The 19,748-nt window shown below is 36.6% G+C and overlaps 1 protein-coding gene across 1 annotated transcript; it reads left to right on the plus strand.

The window, feature by feature from the left end:
- The first annotated feature begins 7,006 nt into the window (after positions 1–7,006).
- LOC131183268 (uncharacterized) lies at positions 7,007–7,765 on the plus strand. Its single transcript, XM_058153821.1, has one exon. The coding sequence runs from the start codon at positions 7,007–7,009 to the stop codon at positions 7,763–7,765; it is 759 nt and encodes a 252-aa protein (XP_058009804.1).
- The last annotated feature ends 11,983 nt before the right edge of the window (positions 7,766–19,748 follow it).

Raw genomic sequence — 19,748 nt, forward strand, 5'->3', positions numbered from 1 at the left:
GAGGAGGAGACGCGCGCGGGAGAAAAAGAAGAAGGAGAGGGAGTCGGTCCGATTCGACCGGTCCGATTCGGTCCGGTTCGATTCGGTCGGTTCGATTTGAAATACAAAATTTTAAATTTTTACTCTGCCTCGGGACCGAAAACGAGGTCCAAAAATTTTGAAATAATTCCAGAAAACTCAGAAAAATTCGTAGACTCCAAATATATTTTTAGTTTTACCACGTGGTCTTTAAATTAATTTTTAAAAATCATCAAAGTTTATATTTTCGGAAAATCGAACCCGATTTTTAAAATTCGAAAAAATCTCAAATAATTTCTTAAAATTTAAATAAAATTAAAATACCAATATTACTCATCAAATAATAAATTTAAAATTTTTGGGGTGTTACAACTCTCTCCCACAACTTCATAGTACGGCTCATGAGTTTAATTCCCCTATAGTTTGAGTAACTCTGTATATCTCCTTTATTTTTAAAAATAGGTATTAAAATACTCCTCCTCCATTCATCAGGCATTTTTTGTGAGTTTAGAATCTTATTAAACAATTTAGTTAACCATGCCACTCCCACATCTCCCAAACACTTCCACACTTCAATTGATATTCCATCAGGTCAACAGGCTTTACCTACTTTCATTCTCTTAAGTGCTTCCTTTACTTCTAAAGATCTAATCCTTCTAGTATAATTCATATTCTTTTCTATTGTTGTGTAGTCTATATTCCCGCTATTACCACTTTGACTATCATTAAAAAGATCATTAAAATAATTTCTCCATCTTTCTTTAATGTCCTCATCTTTCACCAATACTTTTCCTTCTTTATCCTTAATGCACCTAACTTGATTGAGATCTTGACATTTCTTTTCTCTCCTCTTTACTAATCTATAAATATCTTTCTCCCCTTCTTTAATTTCAAGTTTCTCATATAACTTTTCAAAGGCTTGCGCTCTTACTTGACTAACTGCCTTTTTTGCCTCTTTCTTTGCTATCTTGTACTATTCATATGCCTCATTATTATCACACTTAGATAATTTCTTATACCATTCTCTCTTTCTCTTCACTGCCTTTTGTAATTCCTTATTCCACCACCATCTCTCTTTTGAGGGTGGTCCATGTCCTCTAGACTCTCCAAGTACTTTTCTGGCTACTTCTCTAATCTTTGATGCCATATGCATCAACATACCATTGGCATCCACATCAAGCTTTCATGCTTCGGACTCGATAAGCTCATTTTTGAACTTCACTTGCTTTACTCCTTTGAACTCCCACCACTTTGTTCGAGCTACACTATTTCTTCTAATCTTACTTGAATTGTCCTTAAAGTTGACATCCAAGACCACCAACCGATGTTGACGTATTAAAACCTCTCCCGAAATGACCTTACAATCCTTGCATAGAGCTTTATTTGTCTTCCTGGTTAAGAGGAAGTCAATTTGGCTTTTATGTTGCCCACTTTTGAAAGTCACTAAATATAACTCTCTTTTTATAAAGTAGGTATTTGCTAGTATTAGGTCGTATGCCATAGCAAAATCCAGAATATTTTTTTCCTCCTCATTTCGGCTACCAAAATCAAAACCTCTATGAACATTCTCATAACCTTGCCTATCACTTCCTATATGTCCATTCAAATCTTCACCAATGAAAACATTCTCTTCATTTAGTATGTTTTGCATTAGATTATCCATATCTTCCCAAAACCTTTGTTTACTCTCACTATCTAGTCCTATTTGTGGGGCATAAGTACTAACTATATTTATTGTTTCTCCTTCTAGTACTAATTTTACTAGTATAATTATATCTTCTACTATTTTCATAGCTATTACAGCATCTTTCAATGTCCTATCTATGATTATGCCCACTCCGTTCTTATTTTTCTCCTTTCCGGTAAACCACAGTTTGTACCATGAGTTACCCACTTTCTTGCTTTTCTCTCTTACCTATTTAGTCTCCTGAATACAAGCAATATTCATCCTTATCCTTTCCAAGGTATTCACAAGCTCCATTAATTTTTCTGTAAGTGATCCAATATTTCAAATACCAACTCTGATTCTCTTCTTATCCAGTTCTTTCCTAATTAATCTCCTTCTATGATATCTTTTATTACTCTCTATGCCTACCTTGTATTCTGTTCCACTATCTATTCTACTATCTGTCCTGTGGACTAACTTTTTTACCCACACCCATCCTTGATGTGGGAACTCTTGCTCATTTAACACCACACCCGGGCACCGGCATGGCTCGTCGCTTTCGGTGAATGCCCTACACCCTTGCATATTTCTCATTACACCTGAGCTTCGATGTAACGCATCGTAAGTAGAGGACGCCCCAACGTTTATATTATTTAAATCCATATCATGAGATATGATGAAATTTTTACACTGGTTGTTACTTACCGCAACCCTCCTCCTTTATCTAACCTTGGGATCGGCTAAGCACAAACTACTTAGGCGGAGTTGTAAGGCCTAATTATAATAATAATAATAATAATAATAATAATAATAATAATAATAATAATAATAATAATAATAATAGTTAAAAAAGTAAATTAATTAACCCATCTAAAAAAAGTCTAACACTGTTCTTATAGTAATAGGCTTAATTTTATATTTATATGCACATCGTTTTAACATTTTTTTTAATTTAAATTTAATATATTATAAATTATATCAAAATTTAAAAATAAAGCAATTTTAATTTTTTGTTACTTATAAACCAAATTTACACATTTAATAGGCTAACAAATCTAAATAAATGTTATGAAAAGCCTATAAATATTATTTTTAGATAACAATAATAATTACAAAATTATAACAATAGAATGTAATTATGTCAATCAAAATCTTAATATTTTAAAGTAGTATTTATAGAAAAAAAAATACAAAAAAATATTGCTAAAATAGATTATTATACTTTCTTCCTTATAATGAGATGAAAGTCTAATGTTTAATTAATATAATGTTATATAAAGTGAGATTTATATTTATCATAAATTAAAATTTTATTAAAATTGATTTAATAGTAATTAATGCAAACTGAATGACTAAAATAACAATAATAAAAAAATAAAATACTAAAAAAATAATTTAATTCATATACAAACACTTAAGTTTTTAAAATTTATAATAATAAAAATTTTGAAAACTCATTTAATAAAATAAAACTCATAAACAGAAATTTGATGGTGATAATATTTTTTCTAATAAAATAGAGGCAAAGAGGAACTTTTACTGTTCTTATAAACAATAAAAGTGTCTCATTTTTTGGTATAATAATGAGGATAAATGCAAATAGGGGCGGACTTAAAATTAAATGCGGAGGAGCTAAAATTTAAAGAGTTATATAATTATTAAAATTAATAAAAATTTATAAATTTATTTTTATTAAATATTTATTAACATTTATATTAAAGTAAGTAAAATGAGTTTTAATAAATATATAAATTACTAATTTAAAAAAAAATAAACAATATAAATTTAACAATATTCATATAAATATATTTTAAATTACGAAAATTCTGTTGTATAATTGTTCTAACACTATATTGATCGAGAATTTACTATAACTAAAATTGAAATTAAAAATTATAAGAATCCAGATATGGTAAAGAGACACTAAAAATCATATATTTTAAATAACCAGCAATTCGATAATTTAGTTATGCTAAAATCACGAGTGGAAATAAAAAGAGCATAGAGGTCTACACAGATTTTAAAATATGTGCTATTTTAATAATTTTTATCTTTATTTTTATTTTTTTATTTATAGAATATTCTAAATAGATCTTCACACTTTATAAATATTTAATTTAATTATTATTATTATTTTATTCACTTTTTAAATTATTTTTATTATAATAATATTTCAATTCCATAAATTTATTATTATTAATAATATTCCTCATTATTCGAATATTGAACGCAGGATTTAAATTTTAGAAATTGCATTCAAATAATGTTAATTATTATCAAAATGATTGAAAATATTGGTTTAATAATGAAAGTTGTATTCGAATAACATAATTTTGCGCCTATTTGGCATTGCATTTGGAGGTTCAAAATTACTTTTCTGAATAAAAGTATTATTTTATATGCTGTTAAAAAAAATAATTTAAAAAAATTATTTTATTATTTTATTATTATTATAACTAAAATTTATTAAATTTAATTTTAAATTATTTTTTAATACTCTATAATTAAGATATTTAAAAAAAATAATATTTTCAATAAAAATTCTAACAGTAATACAAAACAGACCTTTTATATCCGAATATATGCCATTTTCTTGTGATTTAATTTATTACTTTAGACTCTTATCAAATACAATAAACATCCATTTAGAATGATAAAACCCTAGTAATCTTAGAAAAAAAAAAAAACCTTAAATTTGTGATCATTATTATTTATTCTAGTGAATTTTAAACTCTAAACAAAGGAAGAACTCTTGAGTTGTAATTAATCCTCGTTTGCTGGAATCCTTATAATAAATTAGTATAAATACATATTAAATTCGCACATTACCTGAATCCGGCACAAATAAGTTTTTAAAACATATAGAAAAAATATAAAAAACACTTTCTAATTTTGTATTGTGACATTTTTTTCTTCGTTAGTAAATGTGGTCTAAATTATTAGTTACCATTAAATAATATTGACATAACGAACATATGACGATATATAATGTTGACATAATGACACATATTTGCCGCCATATTATAACATGTTTACTATGTTAATATTTTGAAACATACTTACTAACGGAGAAAAATACAGAATATTAAATCGATAAAAAGTAAATTATAGTCATTTGTTCTCAAATGTAATTTAGTCAAAAAAAATTTATATATTTTTAATTTGTAAAAAATGCACTAAATTTTAGTATTCTATTACCCTTATGCTAAGATTTTTATTTATTTATTAATTATTATTCTATCTAGTGTATTTTTTTTAAAAGAGAAAGGAAAGAGCAAGCATAGGCTGGTGCTGGTTTTGATTTAGTAGCAAAGGACTTGAGATCGAGAGGGAGAAAGATATAATTTTTTTTAATTTAAATTTGATATATATAAAAACTAAAGCAAGTATTGTAAGAAATAAATATAAAGATCTCACGTTTCAATGTTAATTTTCCTCCCCATTTCAAGCAAATTTAGCTTAAAAGAGAACTTAGTCTTTTGAGAGAAAAATAAAATTAAAGTCCTTTTCAGTAATGTTAAATTATAATCAAAATCCAATTTTTTTATATTTATTTCATTTAAAAATTAAAATATATATATAGATATTTTCTAACGAAAAAAAATAGAATTAACTTACAGCATTACGGAGGTTAGCTCCCTGGCGTTGAATTACGAAAGCGAAACTCTGAGAAAGCTTGCGGAGAATTGAGTAACAGAAACCCCAATGAGAAGGCTCCATTGGAATCTGCTTCTCTGCATTCTTCACTTCCATTTTCAGCTTTAAGAGCAGCAAAAGCTCATCTGGGTGTTTCAGAATCTCTCTAAAACTATTACTTCCCATTATTTCCTCTCAAAACAAGCTCACGTGCCTTCAGCAACCGAATGGGTTCTTTGGATTTTGTAGATGCTTATTATGCTTTGGAAATGTGTCCATTAGATTCAACTTCAATTTCATTCTTTTATTGCTATTATTATTTTATTATTTTTTAATTTTTTTGGAAGATAATTTGTTTGCCCCTAGAAGAAGCCAAGCCATGATCCACGAAAAGTGGCAAGTTCCATTTTTGGGATATGATATTGCGAACTTGAATGCGTGCATTAATTGTTTATCCTAATTTTTTTATATCAAATATTTTATAGAATATGACGTTATAAATTGTTTATTTTATAATTTAAGAAGATGAAGTTTTTAAATTTTAACAAATTTATAATTTCTTTATTTTTAATATAAATAATTGATCTTTAATTAATGGCTTATACCATCATATTATTTGAATAATAATAATAATAATACATAATAACATATATTTTACTATTAATAAAAAATGAATCATTTCAAAGCTAAAAAGTTATTAATTTCTGATTAGCCAAAAATATAAAGGGAAAAATTCACTCACTAATTCCGTTGCTTTCTTTCAAAAGAAAAATATATTTATAATCGTGCAATATTTTCAATAAATCTTATCAAATCTGAAAGTAGTGTTTTCTGATTTCATTTGAAGGGTAACGAGTTCTAAGATGATATATTAAGATGAAAAAAAAAATTAAATATTAAGATGATTTTTCTAACGACTTCAATATCATTATTGTACACCGAAAAAATATAGAAATTATAAAAAATAAATAAATATACAAAACATTAATATTTTACATGATTTATCGTATTCATGTAGGGTTATATTTACGGCCATATCATTTTCTATTATCATTAATAATAAATCATCAATTATAAACTCAAAAACTATATCACCCATTAATATATATATATATATATATATATATATATATATATATATATATATATATATAAAACCATCAGTAAACATTAAATATATTAATTAGTCTCTCTCATCCTTCTCTAGATATAATCTAATATATTTACTATTCTAATTATCTTATACACTATAAAGAATATCCTTAACTACAATAGATAATAGTTTCTTCCTATTGGACTATATCCTTCTTCACCTTAGACGAAACCCCTCTCCCTTCATGGGAATACAATGGGCAAGAGCCTCTCATTAATCGGCAAAACCTCTCCCTATAAGAAGCAACAGTATTTCTGTTGGTAGTTTGAATGAGTCAATAAGTCCTATTCTACAGGAGCTATTTTCTGTTAGTTAGTATATACTCTTACTGCTATATTTAGCATGTTTTAGCAGATATTTCGTTTTTCTGTTTGTAGTAAAGGCTATATAAAGCCTAGCATTTACTTCAATAAATATCACGTTCAAATCCAATTGTTCTGGTTTCTATTTTGTTTCTTAAACCTCACAATTGGTATCAGAGCCCCACTAGCCTTGTGAAAGCAACAATAGTTGAGTGATCAAACACCGCGAGGATGAGTGACGATAAAACCTTGACTAAAATTCCTCACTTTGAAGGTCACTACGATCATTGGAGTGAGCTGATGGAGAATCTCCTTAGAGCTAAAGGTCTTTGGAGCTTGATAGAGAATGGTTTTGAAGAACCAAAGCAGGAAACGAGACTGACAGAGGCACAGCAGGCCCAACTTGACGATGCGAAAACCAAGGATCATCAAGTGAAGCATTATCTATTTCAAGCAATAGATAGGACAGTCTTTGAACAGATTCTGGATCGCCGGACAGCAAAAATAGTCTGGGATTCATTGAAGAAGAAGTTTGGTGGAAATTTGAAAGTGAAGAAATCTCTTCTTAACGCATTACGAAGGGAATTTGAGGTTCTTGAAATGAAACGAGATGAGACTATCACTGAATATTTTGCAAGGGTAATGGTGGTAGCAAACAAAATGAGAAGTAATGGAGAAGAAATGACGGATACCAAAATTGTTGAGAAAATTTTGCGTACCCTCACAGATAAATTCACTTATGTCTGTGTATCCATTGAAGAGTCAAAAGATATTGAAACCATGTCTGTTGATGAACTCCAGAGCACCTTGGTGGTTCACGAACAAAAATTCCGACGTGTGCACAGGGAAGACGAAGACCAGGTGCTGAAAATTGAAGGCCGCTCAAACTCGACCACAGAGGAAGAGGCTCCTATAGAGGACGGGGACGAGGTAGAGGCAGAGCTGTGTTTAACAAAGCTACCGTTGAATGTTACAAATGCCATGATTTAGGGCATTTCCAATATGAGTGCCCGAATTCAAGCAAGGAAGCCAATTATGCCGAATTGGAGGAAGAAGATGAGTTGCTTCTAATGGCGTATGTCGAACTCCATGAGACCAGTAGGAGTGATGCCTGGTTCGTAGATTCGGGTTGTTCGAATCATATGTGTGGTAACTCGAAGATGTTTTCAAGCTTAGACACCGATTTCACCCATTCGGTCAAGCTTGGAAATAACACAAGAATGAAGGTTACTGGAAAAGGGGTTATAAAACTGTTCCTGCAAGGGGTATGCTATACTGTAAGTGATGTGTACTGTGTCCCTGAACTGAAAAATAACTTGCTGAGTGTAGGTCAATTACAAGAAAAGGGTGTCGCAATTTTGTTTAAAGACGGAGTGTGCAGCCTCTATCATCCACTGAAAGGAAAGATGGCAGAATCAGTGATGAGTGCAAACCGCATGTTTATTCTGCTTGGTGAAACACTTACTACGGTGCTTAATGAAAATTGTTTTCAAGTTGGCAGTACAGATGAATCGATTTTGTGGCACAATCGATATGGGCATCTCAGCTACAAAGGCTTACATACCTTGACTGACAAGAACATGGTTTTCGGATTGCCCAAAATCTCAACACCAACGTCCCCATGTGAAGCATGTGTAAAGGGCAAGCAACATCGGAACCCAATCCCAAAAAGGAGCAATTGGAGAGCAACAGAACAGCTGGGCCTTGTTCATGCTGATATATGTGGACCGATTACTCCAGCTTCGAACAGCCATAAGAGGTACTTGTTATGTTTTATAGATGATTTTTCAAGGAAAGCCTGGTGTTATTTTCTTGTTGAAAAAACAGAAGCATTCTACCATTTTAAATGCTTTAAAGTGCTTGTGGAAAAAGAAATTGGGTTTCCAATTAAATGCTTGAGGATAGATAGAGGAGGGGAGTTCAACTCTACAGAGTTCACAGATTTCTGCAAGCAGCAGGGAGTAAAACGACAACTGACCATGGCCTATACTCCACAACAAAACGGAGTAGCTGAACGGAAGAATCAAACCGTGATGAATCTAGTGAGGGCAATTTTAACCGAAAAACAAATACCTAAAGTTTTTTGGCCAGAAGCGGTGCAGTGGACGTTTCATATTTTAAACAGATCACCCACACTAGCGGTAAAAGACAAGACTCCCGAGGAAGCTTGGAGTGGGGAGAAACCTTGATGGATTATTTCAGGTTTTGCCAGTCGGCCATGTACACATATCAGACGCAAAAAGAACAAAACTTGAAGTAAAGAGTACAAGCTGCGTATTCTTTGGATTTAGCCAAGAATCCAAAGGATACAGGATGTATGATCCGATTGCAAAAAAAATTGTTTACAGCCGCGATGTGGTGTTCGAAGAGAATCGGGCTTGGGATTGGAGCACAGACTCTCAAGAGAAACAATTACTTGAATTAGAATGGGGTAATGACATCAGCACAACTGAAGAAGAACACTCTGCTGGGCAAAACAATACTGGAGATACTGATGTTATTTTACCAACAGAGGGCACTTCCGATCTCGAAAGAGATTTGGGAGCAAGGGAGGGCAGAACCAGACGCCCCCCCATACGACTAACTGATTTTGTTTCAGGTGAGGGCTTGTCCGATGAAGATGAAACAAACATGATGGCCCACCTTGTGATCTCTGATCCCACAGATTATGAGGAAGCAGTAAAAAGCAAAAAATGGAGGATGGCCATGGATGATGAGATAAAATCCATTGAGAAGAATCACACCTGGTACTTGATGGATTTACCAGCTGGAGCCAAGAAGGTTGGCGTGAAGTGGATTTATAAGACAAAATTCAATGAGCATGGAGAGGTTGACAAATACAAAGCAAGGCTAGTCGTAAAAGGGTACACCCAGCAATACGGAATAGATTACACAGAGGTTTTCGCACCTGTGGCTCGAATGGACACTGTTCGAATGATTATTGCTTTTGCAGCACAAAGAGGCTGGAAATTGTATCAGTTGGATGTCAAGTCAGCCTTCTTGCATGGAGAACTGGAGGAAGATGTGTACATCGAACAACCGAAAGGTTACGAGAAAGCAGGAAGTGAGAAAATGGTGTACAAGTTGAGAAAAGCCCTCTACGGTTTAAAACAGGCACCCAGGGCCTGGTTCAGTCGGATTGAGTCTTATTTTATCAAAGAAGGTTTTAGAAGCAGCTCCAATGAACAAACCTTGTTTGTCAAGAAGAAGGGAGAGAAAATTTTAATTGTGAGTGTATATGTAGATGATCTGTTATATACTGGTGATGATGATAAATTGCTTGCAGATTTTAAACATTCCATGGAAAACGAATTTGACATGACTGACTTGGGACCAATGAGGTTTTTTCTTGGCATTGAGATAATTCAACAGAATGCTGGAATTTTTATTTGCCAAAGGAAGTATGCTAGCGAAGTTCTACAACGATTTGGGATGGAGAACTATAATCCAGTAAGTAATCCGATTGTTCCTGGTCAAAAGTTGAGCAGAGATGAGGGAGGCGAGTCAGTTGATGCAACGCAATTCAAACAAATGGTGGGAAGCTTGATGTACCTCACAGCTTCACGACCCGATCTTATGTTCGTTGTGAGCTTCATTAGTCGGTTCATGGCCAACCCTACAAAGCTTCACTTTGCTGCAATAAAAAGGGTGCTAAGGTATTTAAAGGGGACTGTTAATTATGGACTTTTTTACAGAAGAGGTGGCGAAAGCAGGTTGGTTGGTTATACGGACAGTGACTATGCTGGCAACATAGATGACAGCAAAAGCACCTCCGGTTATGCATTTCTGTTTAGTGGAGGAGTTGTGGCGTGGTCTTCTCGCAAGCAATCCATTGTTACCTTGTCAACTACAGAAGCTGAATTCATAGCTGCAGCTGCTTGTGCTTGTCAAGCCATTTGGATGAGAAGAATACTAGAAGAAATTGGTCATTCACAGGAAGAAGGGACTGCTTTGATGTGTGATAATACTTCAACCATCAAGTTATCTAAAAATCCTGTTTTACATGGACGATCCAAGCACATAAGGGTGAGGTTCCATTTTCTCAGAGATTTAGTTAAAGAAGGTATTGTTGAATTACAGTTCTGTGGCACCAAAGAACAACTTGCAGATGTGATGACGAAACCACTCAAGTTAGAAGCTTTCCAGAAGCTGCGTCAAGAACTTGGTGTATGCATTCGAGTTGTTGAACTAATTCTGCATGCAGGAATGAGTTCAAGGGAGGGATTGTTGGTAGTTTGAATGAGTCAATAAGTCCTATTCTACAGGAGTTATTTTCTGTTAGTTAGTATATACTCTTACTGCTATATTTAGCATGTTTTAGCAGATATTTCGTTTTTCTGTTTGTAGTAAAGGCTATATAAAGCCTAGCATTTACTTCAATAAATATCACGTTCAAATCCAATTGTTCTGGTTTCTGTTTTGTTTCTTAAACCTCACAATTTCCCTATGAGCTGAAAGCTGAATAACCTTTCACCGTACTTCTATTTATAATGTTACCCTAATTCATAATCTGATTAGAAATTCAACTCAATTTATGAATAATATTAAAATAAAAGTTATACTCTGTATAATAAATATTCATCTATCCTATTGAGAATTATTTCTCCCACTCAAATTAGGTGAAGGTTTTCGAAATCAACTAGAATTTTGAATCATAAATATAATAATTATACTCATTAATATTTATTAAATACATTTATTTATTATTTATTTTGTATTGAGAGTTATTAATATTGTATACAAATATATAACATTATATAAAAAAATGCAATATAATATTGAAAATACAATTTCTTATATTATCGGTTCAAAATTAGTACTCCCTCCATCCTAATATTCTATAGTCCCACAAGGATTTCACATAGTTTAAGAGTTTTTAAATTATGTTAGTTTAATTAACTATTTTTGCATGTTTCTTCCTGAAAATGCCCCCTATTTAAATGGTCAACAGCATTAACTCAGTTAGCTAGATAATTGGAATGCATTAATACTCTATTTGCTGCATGAGTGAGTTTAAAATTCTAATTAATGCTAGGATTGGTGCCAAAAAAAAAAATTAAAGGATTAAAGAAGTTAATAAGGGTGATGTAGGTGGGATTTTAAGAGAGAAAATGTAAATTTCCAATTCCAGCATTAATGAGTAAAGTTTGAAAATTCTCTATTATTTAGGTATCATTACAACATTAAATGTGCAGTTGGCCTTTAATACAAGGGTAATATAGTAATCTTAAGCACACAAAAAAAAACCACAAACGAAAGTGGGATGGATATAGACGCCAAAAACAGAAAGCTGGACTAGAATTTAATTAGTTCCTTTCTTATGAGTGAATTTCTCAAGAAATAGGTCATTTAATCCAAATAAGGTTTTAATATCACAAACGTTATGTTTGAATAGAAAATTTGAGATTTGAATTTAATAAAAATTATAAAATTTTTCAATTAATTAGAGTCATAAATCTACACTAGACTCATAAATGTTGTAACACCCCAAATTTTTTTTATTTATGAGTATTTTTTATATTTTAATTTTATTTAAATTTTAGGAATTTTTTTGAGATTTTTCGGATTTTAAAAATCGGGTTCGATTTTCCGAAAATATAAACTTTGATGATTTTTAAAAATTAATTTAAAGACCACGTGGCAAAACTAAAAATATATTTGGAGTCAACGTATTTTTCTGAGTTTTACGGAATTTTTTCGGAATTTTTGGACCTCGTTTTCGGTCCCGAGGCAGAGTAAAAATTCAAAATTTTGTATTTCGAATCGAACCGGCCGAATCGAACCAGACCGGATCGGACCGGTCGAATCGGACCAGCTCCCTTCCCTTTTTTTCTTCCCCGCGCCGTCCCTCTCTTTTCTCTTTCTTTTCTCTCTCCTCCCCTCGCTGCGTCGCTCCAGCTCTCGGCCAACCGGCCGATCCGGCCACCGATTGACCGGTCTTGTGTCTAAAAACATCAAATCGGCGAGATCTTTACATAAACACCAATAACGCCGAAATCCATCGAGCGGTTTTTACGATTTTTGCTCGGGAAGATTTTAGCCCAATTCGACTGTTTGGCTAGATTTCAAAACCGTGAATCCACGAGGAAACCGAGGCCACCAGACGCTCCATTCGCCGAGAGCTTCGCAACGACATAAATTTTGAATTTTTCCGACACCGTTGTTCGGTGGGTCCCACGGAACTTCGCAGTGTAATTTCGAGCATGAAATGAGCTTAGAAAATTCTGAAAAATTTATGTGCTAACCCCCGTGTTATGGGCTTCGTGTAGGTATCCTCGATTCGCGGAAATTCGACGCTGACCGGTTCGCAAATTTCGCCGCATGCACTGTGGACCGGAAAAGTCTCCGAATTGGGCCGAGGTTTTGGCTAGCCCCATTGTCGACGCCCCGAGCGTCCTCAAGTCGGAATCGGCAAAGGTAAACCCAACCTAGTTTTTACGTAATTTTCTAGTGCTTAAATAGGATTAAAAATCCATAAAATATTCGTGGTAGCTTAGAAAATTACGATTCTTTTGCAATAGCTTAGTAATATTGCTAAGGACCATGGGCAAAGTTTTATAATTTTTAGAGCTTGTTTGGGCGCTTTTGCAAAAATGATCAATAATAAGGACTAAATTGAAATTTTGCGTATTGTGATGGATGATTGATTTGATGGGCCCAGGGAGGGGCTGTGTGATATGATTGAACTGTTGATGTATGGATTGTGAGTATAGAAGTGCGTTTTTAGCCCTTTTGCAGTTGGGTAGGTCCTAGGTATAGGGAGACTCACGGATTTTCTGCACGACTTAGGACGTAATTGGTCTTTTTCTTTATTTGTATTGAGTCGATTGTATTAAATAAATGTAATATGATTGTCGTGAGCCGATGACCTTCTTCCTCCGCCCACCGCCACGGTAATTTGTCGTCAAGTCTGTGAGTAAAATATTAATTTTAATTATAATTTCGATATTATTATATGTTCAAAGATGCCCATGCATCACTTATATGCATATATTTATGTAGTTAAACTCTAGGCACGATTTATGTTGCATTCATAATCGTTGATGTACCATGGATGTTGTTGTGGTAATTTGGAGCAGCAGCGTGCGTGCGTTGGCGCATGTGTGATGTGGTGTGGACTATGGATAGGACGGGTAGTCACGGCTTGAGTAATTCTGGGACCTGTTCCTTCGAGGGGTAGTCACGGCTTGAGTAATTCATTGGGACCCTCGATTTGGTTATTAAGTGGAAGTCCGAGCTTGAGTAATTCTGGCACCAGTTGGATTTAAGAGAGCTGTATAGGGATCACTCCCATATGTTATGATTGATACTACAGGTGTGTGAGTGCTCCAAATTACCTTTTGATGTTATGATGTGAAAATGTTGTGTATGTTGCATTTCACTCTACAGTTGCATTAGTTTGAGATAGTTATAGAGATTATAGTTAAGATTGATATTTTACTCTCTCGAGTCGAACGCTCACTGCATTCAAAAATTTTTACAGCCACAGGAGGATATTTTATTCGGTTAACTCGCTTTTATACTTCGCAGTTGTTTATCGATATTTGTGTAATTTTATTTACTCCTAGAATTTTCGCATGTGTTAGCGATAATTATTTGAAATTGGTCCGTAATATTATATTCATGTTGGACCCGTAAACTTAATATTTTAAGTCTGCTTGATGGATTGGATGAGGAGCCGAGCTCCCATTTATTATTATGTTGATGAGTATGTGGAGGGTGAGCCGAGCTCCCAATGGATTGTTTATTGTGTTTACAGTCGGGTGAGTCGAAAACTCCCGTTGGAAAGTCCATTTTATGGCGGACTCTGTCCGCTTGTTTTCTTGATATTGGGCCCAAATGGGCCTTAGAGTTGGGTTAATGAATAGTTAAGGCTTACTACGGGCCTCGGGGCTTTAGGTGGCCTGTGTCCTAGTGCCGGTCCGCCCATAGGTTGGGTCATGACAAATGTGGTATCGAGCTTAGGCTCCATTCCTAGGGAAAAGTTGTCTAAAGTGTTGGGAAAAGTCTAATAGGAGTCACATGCGGAAAAATAGGGTCCATATTCGTCTTGCATTGTCGTCTTTGCTTCTAGTTTCTGCTTCATATATTGTGTGTAAATATGAGTCTATAGAGTTGTGCAATGTGCAATTTTGAATTTTGTGGGCTAATGCTGCTGAATTTTAGGAAAATGCGTAGAAGGTGAGAGCTGCCATCGCACTGTAACGGATGTGCTCGACGAGGTGTCAAGACAGATGAGGCGCCGCCCGAGGAGGCGGGTAGGAGGCCTAGAGCCGCTCAAGTAGAAGAGCAGCTACCCACGGTCAGAACGATCTTTCATGGCACAGGGTCCCATGGACCCCATGGCACTACTCTAGCCGGTTCGCAGAGAACCATCGACATGATGGCGCAAAGATATGGTCCACCCTCCACAGCTGAGCATCCACCGCACCAAGAGGGGAACCTTACAAGCAGATTATAAATTTTAAGAAGTTGGTGCACGGTACTTATGATGTGTCGACGATGCATATCGGTTTCTGGATTCTCGCAGGCAGCAGAATGTAATTACGATTGATCGATAGAAGATTGATAGAGTGTATGCAAGACGTCATGGGGCCCATGCCTAGACAATGGATGAATGACTACGTGTTACCGGATGGAGGGTTTGACATGGGCTCGGTTTGTGGAACTTTTATCAATCGGTTTGTGCGTAAAGCTTCAGAGAGATCGAAGCGGCCTTTGAGGCCTTAAGACAGAATGGCGTGTCCAGATGAATATGCTGCACTTCGAATTGAGCAGATATGCCCCTACAGAAGATTCTACAGAGACTATGAAGGTGAAAAGATTCCTAAAGGGGCTTGACAGAGGTATGCGAACTGGCCATGATGTCGGATCGTCTTTTGATGTGGTGGTTGATCGAGCTGCATGATTGAGATTAGCTATCCGTGGATGACAATGAAGAGCAAAGAAAACAGAGCGTAGGGTTCCTCGTGTGTCCCTTCCATGGGTACTCCGGACGGTGGTGGCTGTGGTAATTACAGAGGAAAGGGTAGGAGCAAGAGAAGTGGTTTTGCACCACGAGGATCTGCACTGTGGTACGGATCCAGCAAGGGTCACGATCGGGTACAGCAGCCTGGTTCAGTTCAGATCCTCTTGGCACCGTGTGCACATGCAGGGAAGAGGACATTCGTGACCTTGTTTGATGGGGTCGAGTATGATCTGTGTGGCCAATCGGGCCACTTTGCTAGAGATCGCCTGCTGCAGTGAGCCACAGATGGGGTCACAGGGTTATGTTGCAAATGTTCCTCGACAATTGTATCCGGGTGCTTCCAACATGGCAGTAATCGATGGCTACAGGCCGAGGACAAACGGGACGGGGATTTGGAGGCAGATCCGGAGGTAGAAGTCGATGTCGAGTTCTGCCACTCAGGGTAGGGGTCAAGCACGGGTTTTCACCCTGACCCACCAGGATGCTTAAGCTTCAAATGCAGTTGTGGCAGGTATTCTTCTGGTCTGTTCTTATGAGGCTCGTGTTTTAATAGATCCGGGTGCTACGCACTCATTTGTCTCCCCTGTGTTTGCCATGAGGTTGGGTAGAAACCCTACAACTTTAGAGTGCCTTTTGTCAGTAGCTACCCCACTTAGTGACAACATAGATGTAGATATGGTTTTTCCGGGTAGCCCAGTGGTAGTGGATGGAAAGATCCTTCCAGCAGACTTGGTCCCTCTACCAGTAATGGACTTTGATGTAATTTTGGGGATGGATTGGTTGGCAACTCACTATGCCACTTTAGACTGCAGGAACAAAAAGGTGTATTTCCACATACCTGGTGTGGAAGAGTTTAGCTTTGATGGTGACAGGAGCGTGGCTCCATATAATTTGGTGTCAGCAATTAGTATTAGAAAAATGTTGAGGCGTGGATGCCAAGGGTATTTGGCATTGGTGAGAGATACATCTGTAGAAGGTGTCAGCATGGAAAATGTTCCTGTTGTCAGAGAATTTATGGATGTCTTCCCAGAGGAGCTTCCAGGGTTGCCACGAGGAAGGGAAATAGAGTTTTGCATCGATATTATGCCGGGTACAAACCCCATATCGATGCCACCTTACAGGATGGCACCAGCAGAATTGAAAGAGCTGAAGGAGCAACTACAGGAGCTCTTGGACAAGGGTTTCATACGTCCGAGCACTTCACCCTGGGGTGCTCCTGTTTTATTTGTGAGAAAGTAGTATGGTTATTTGAGGTTGTGTATCGACTACGCATACCGAACAAGGTGACGTGAAGAACAAGTATCCACTTCCTCGGATCGATGATTTGTTTGATCACCCAAGGAGCTAGATTCTTTTCAAGATAGACTGCGGGTCGCTACCATCAATTGAGAATCAGAATGAGGACGTGTCCAAAACGGCTTTCGTGACAAGATATGGTCATTATGAGTTCTTGGTGATGTCTTTTGGACTCACTAATACACCAAAGAAATTTCATGGACTTGATGAACAGGTGTTCAAGCCATTTTTGGACCGCTTTGTCATCGTATTCATAGATGACATTCTCGTATACTCTCGACCGAGGAAGAACACGTGTGGCACTTGAGGATGGTGTTGCAGACTTTGAGGAGCACCAGCTATACGCCAAATTTTCGAAATGTGAATTTTGGCTAGAAAGCATCTCATTCTTGGGACACGTGGTTTCAAGTGACGGTATTCAAGTGGATCCCAAGAAAATTGAAGTCAGAATCGATTGGCTTAGGCCTACAATACCACCGAGGTGCGAAGTTTTCTGGGTTTAGCTGGCTACTACAGGCATTTTGTGCAAGATTTCTCCAGGATAGCGGCTCCCCTAACTAAGTTGACCAGGAAGAATGTTCCATTCATTTGGACAGATGACTGTGAGGTGAGTTTCCAGAAGCTCAAGGAGTGTCTAACCACTACCCCTGTGTTGACACTACCTGTGAGTGGTGAAGGATACGCTGCAATCGTGACGCCCAGAGTTGACCTAGGGTGTGTTTTGATGCAGAATGGAAAGGTAGTGGCTTATGCTTCAAGGCAGCTGAAGAGGCATGAGCAGAACTACCCCACCCATGATTTGGAAATGGCGGCTGTAGTCTTTGCACTTAAAATCTGGAGACACTACCTATACGGTGAAGTGTGCGAGATATACACCGACCACAAGAGTTTAAAGTACGTCTTCCAACAGAGGGATTTAAACTTGAGACAGAGGAGATGGATGGAGCTTCTGAAAGACTATGATTGCACCATCCAAGACCACCTGGAAGGCCAATGTTGTGGCAGATGCCTTGAGCAGAAAATCTTCTGGCAATTTGGCGCACATTTCAGCAGAGAAAAGACCATTGATTCAGGAAGTACATGAGTTGATGGATCAAGGTCTAATCCTAGATCTTTCAGATGAGGGGGTATTGTTGGCTCACTTTTCGGAGGCCGACTTGAGGGACAGAGTTAGAGTTTCTCAAAGACAGAGACCAACAATTGATGAAGATCATAGAAAGAGTACAGCAAGGTGAAGGTGGTGAGTTTGGATTTGCCAATGATAGCGCCCTAGTGCAAGGTTCTAGGATATGTGTGCCCGATGTGGACAACCTCAGGAATGAAATCATGCAAGAGGCACACTATACATCAGACAAGATTCACCTGTGTTCCACCAAGATGTACCATGATGTGAAAGATAGCTACTGGTGGAATGGCATGAAGAGAGACATAGCAGACTTTGTGTCCAAGTGCTTGACTTGTCAGAAGGTGAAGTTTGAACACCAGAGACCGTCAGGGAAGCTGCAAGAGCTCCCTATCCCATAATGGAAGTGGGAAATGATTACTATGGATTTTGTGGATCGGGTTGCCTCGTACCACGCGAGGATATGACTCGATATGGGTAATTGTAGACCGCTTGACCAAATCAGCTCACTTCTTACTCAGAAGACTACATACTCGGGCACAAGATGCCGGCTCTACATTCGAGAAATAGTCGATTGCATGGAGTTCCGGCTTCCATAATATCCGATGAGGGCCCCGCCACTTCTGCTTTTGGAGAAAGTTTCTGGAGTCACTTGGCAAACAGTTTAACTTCAAGATGACCTTCCACCCTCGTATGCACGGACAAATTGAAAGGACGATCCAAACACTGGAAGACATGCTTCGCATGAGTGTCTTGGATTTTGGAGGTCTGTGGGATGAGCAGCTAGCTCTGGTGGAGTTTGCCTACAACAACAGTTATCACTCTAGCATAGGGTTGGCACCCTATGAGGCATTATATGGAAGAAAGTGTAGGTCTCCTCTGTGTTGGACAGAAATGGGGGAAGCAAGGGTGCATGATGTAGACTTAGTGCAGTACACTTCAGAGGTAGTTCCTTTAATCAGGAACGATCGAGGACGGCTTTCAAGAGGCGTAAGAGTTATGCGGACCCAGACGGAGGGATGTGGAGTTTGCGATGGCGACTATGTATTCTGAAGGTTTCTCCAATGAAGGGAGTCATGAGATTCGGAAAGAAGGGAAAGTTGGCACCTCGGATATCGGACCTTTGAGGTTACCGATAGAGTTGGAGCAGCTTGCTCACGGCTGGAGCTACCACCCAACCTTTCTCACGTTCATCCCGTGTTTCACATCTCCATGCTCAGGAAATACATTCCTGATCCTTCTCATGTACTGCAGCCGGATGTGATAGAGCTAAAAGAGAACTTGACATTTGAGGAGCAAACAGAGCCATAGTGGACTACCAAGTGAGACAGCTGAGATCAAAACAGATCCCTATGGTTAAGGTTTTGTGGAGGAGTCAGTCAGTGGACGAGTGCACCTGGGAGTCAGAGCGGGACATGCGTAGCAAGTACCCTTACTTGTTCAATGCATCATCATGTGTTTTATTCTGCTTGTGTAAAAATTCGAGGACGAATTTTCTGTAAGGGGGAAGAATGTAACACCCCAAATTTTTTTATTTATGAGTATTTTTGATATTTTAATTTTATTTAAATTTTAGGAATTTTTTT

This window comes from Hevea brasiliensis, chromosome 1, assembly GCF_030052815.1.
Source record: "Hevea brasiliensis isolate MT/VB/25A 57/8 chromosome 1, ASM3005281v1, whole genome shotgun sequence".
Taxonomy (NCBI): domain Eukaryota; kingdom Viridiplantae; phylum Streptophyta; class Magnoliopsida; order Malpighiales; family Euphorbiaceae; genus Hevea; species Hevea brasiliensis.

Coding starts and splice junctions, on each gene's coding strand:
- LOC131183268 (XM_058153821.1), top strand. CDS start 7,007: ATGAGTGACGATAAAACCTTGACTAAAATTCCTCACTTTGAAGGTCAC.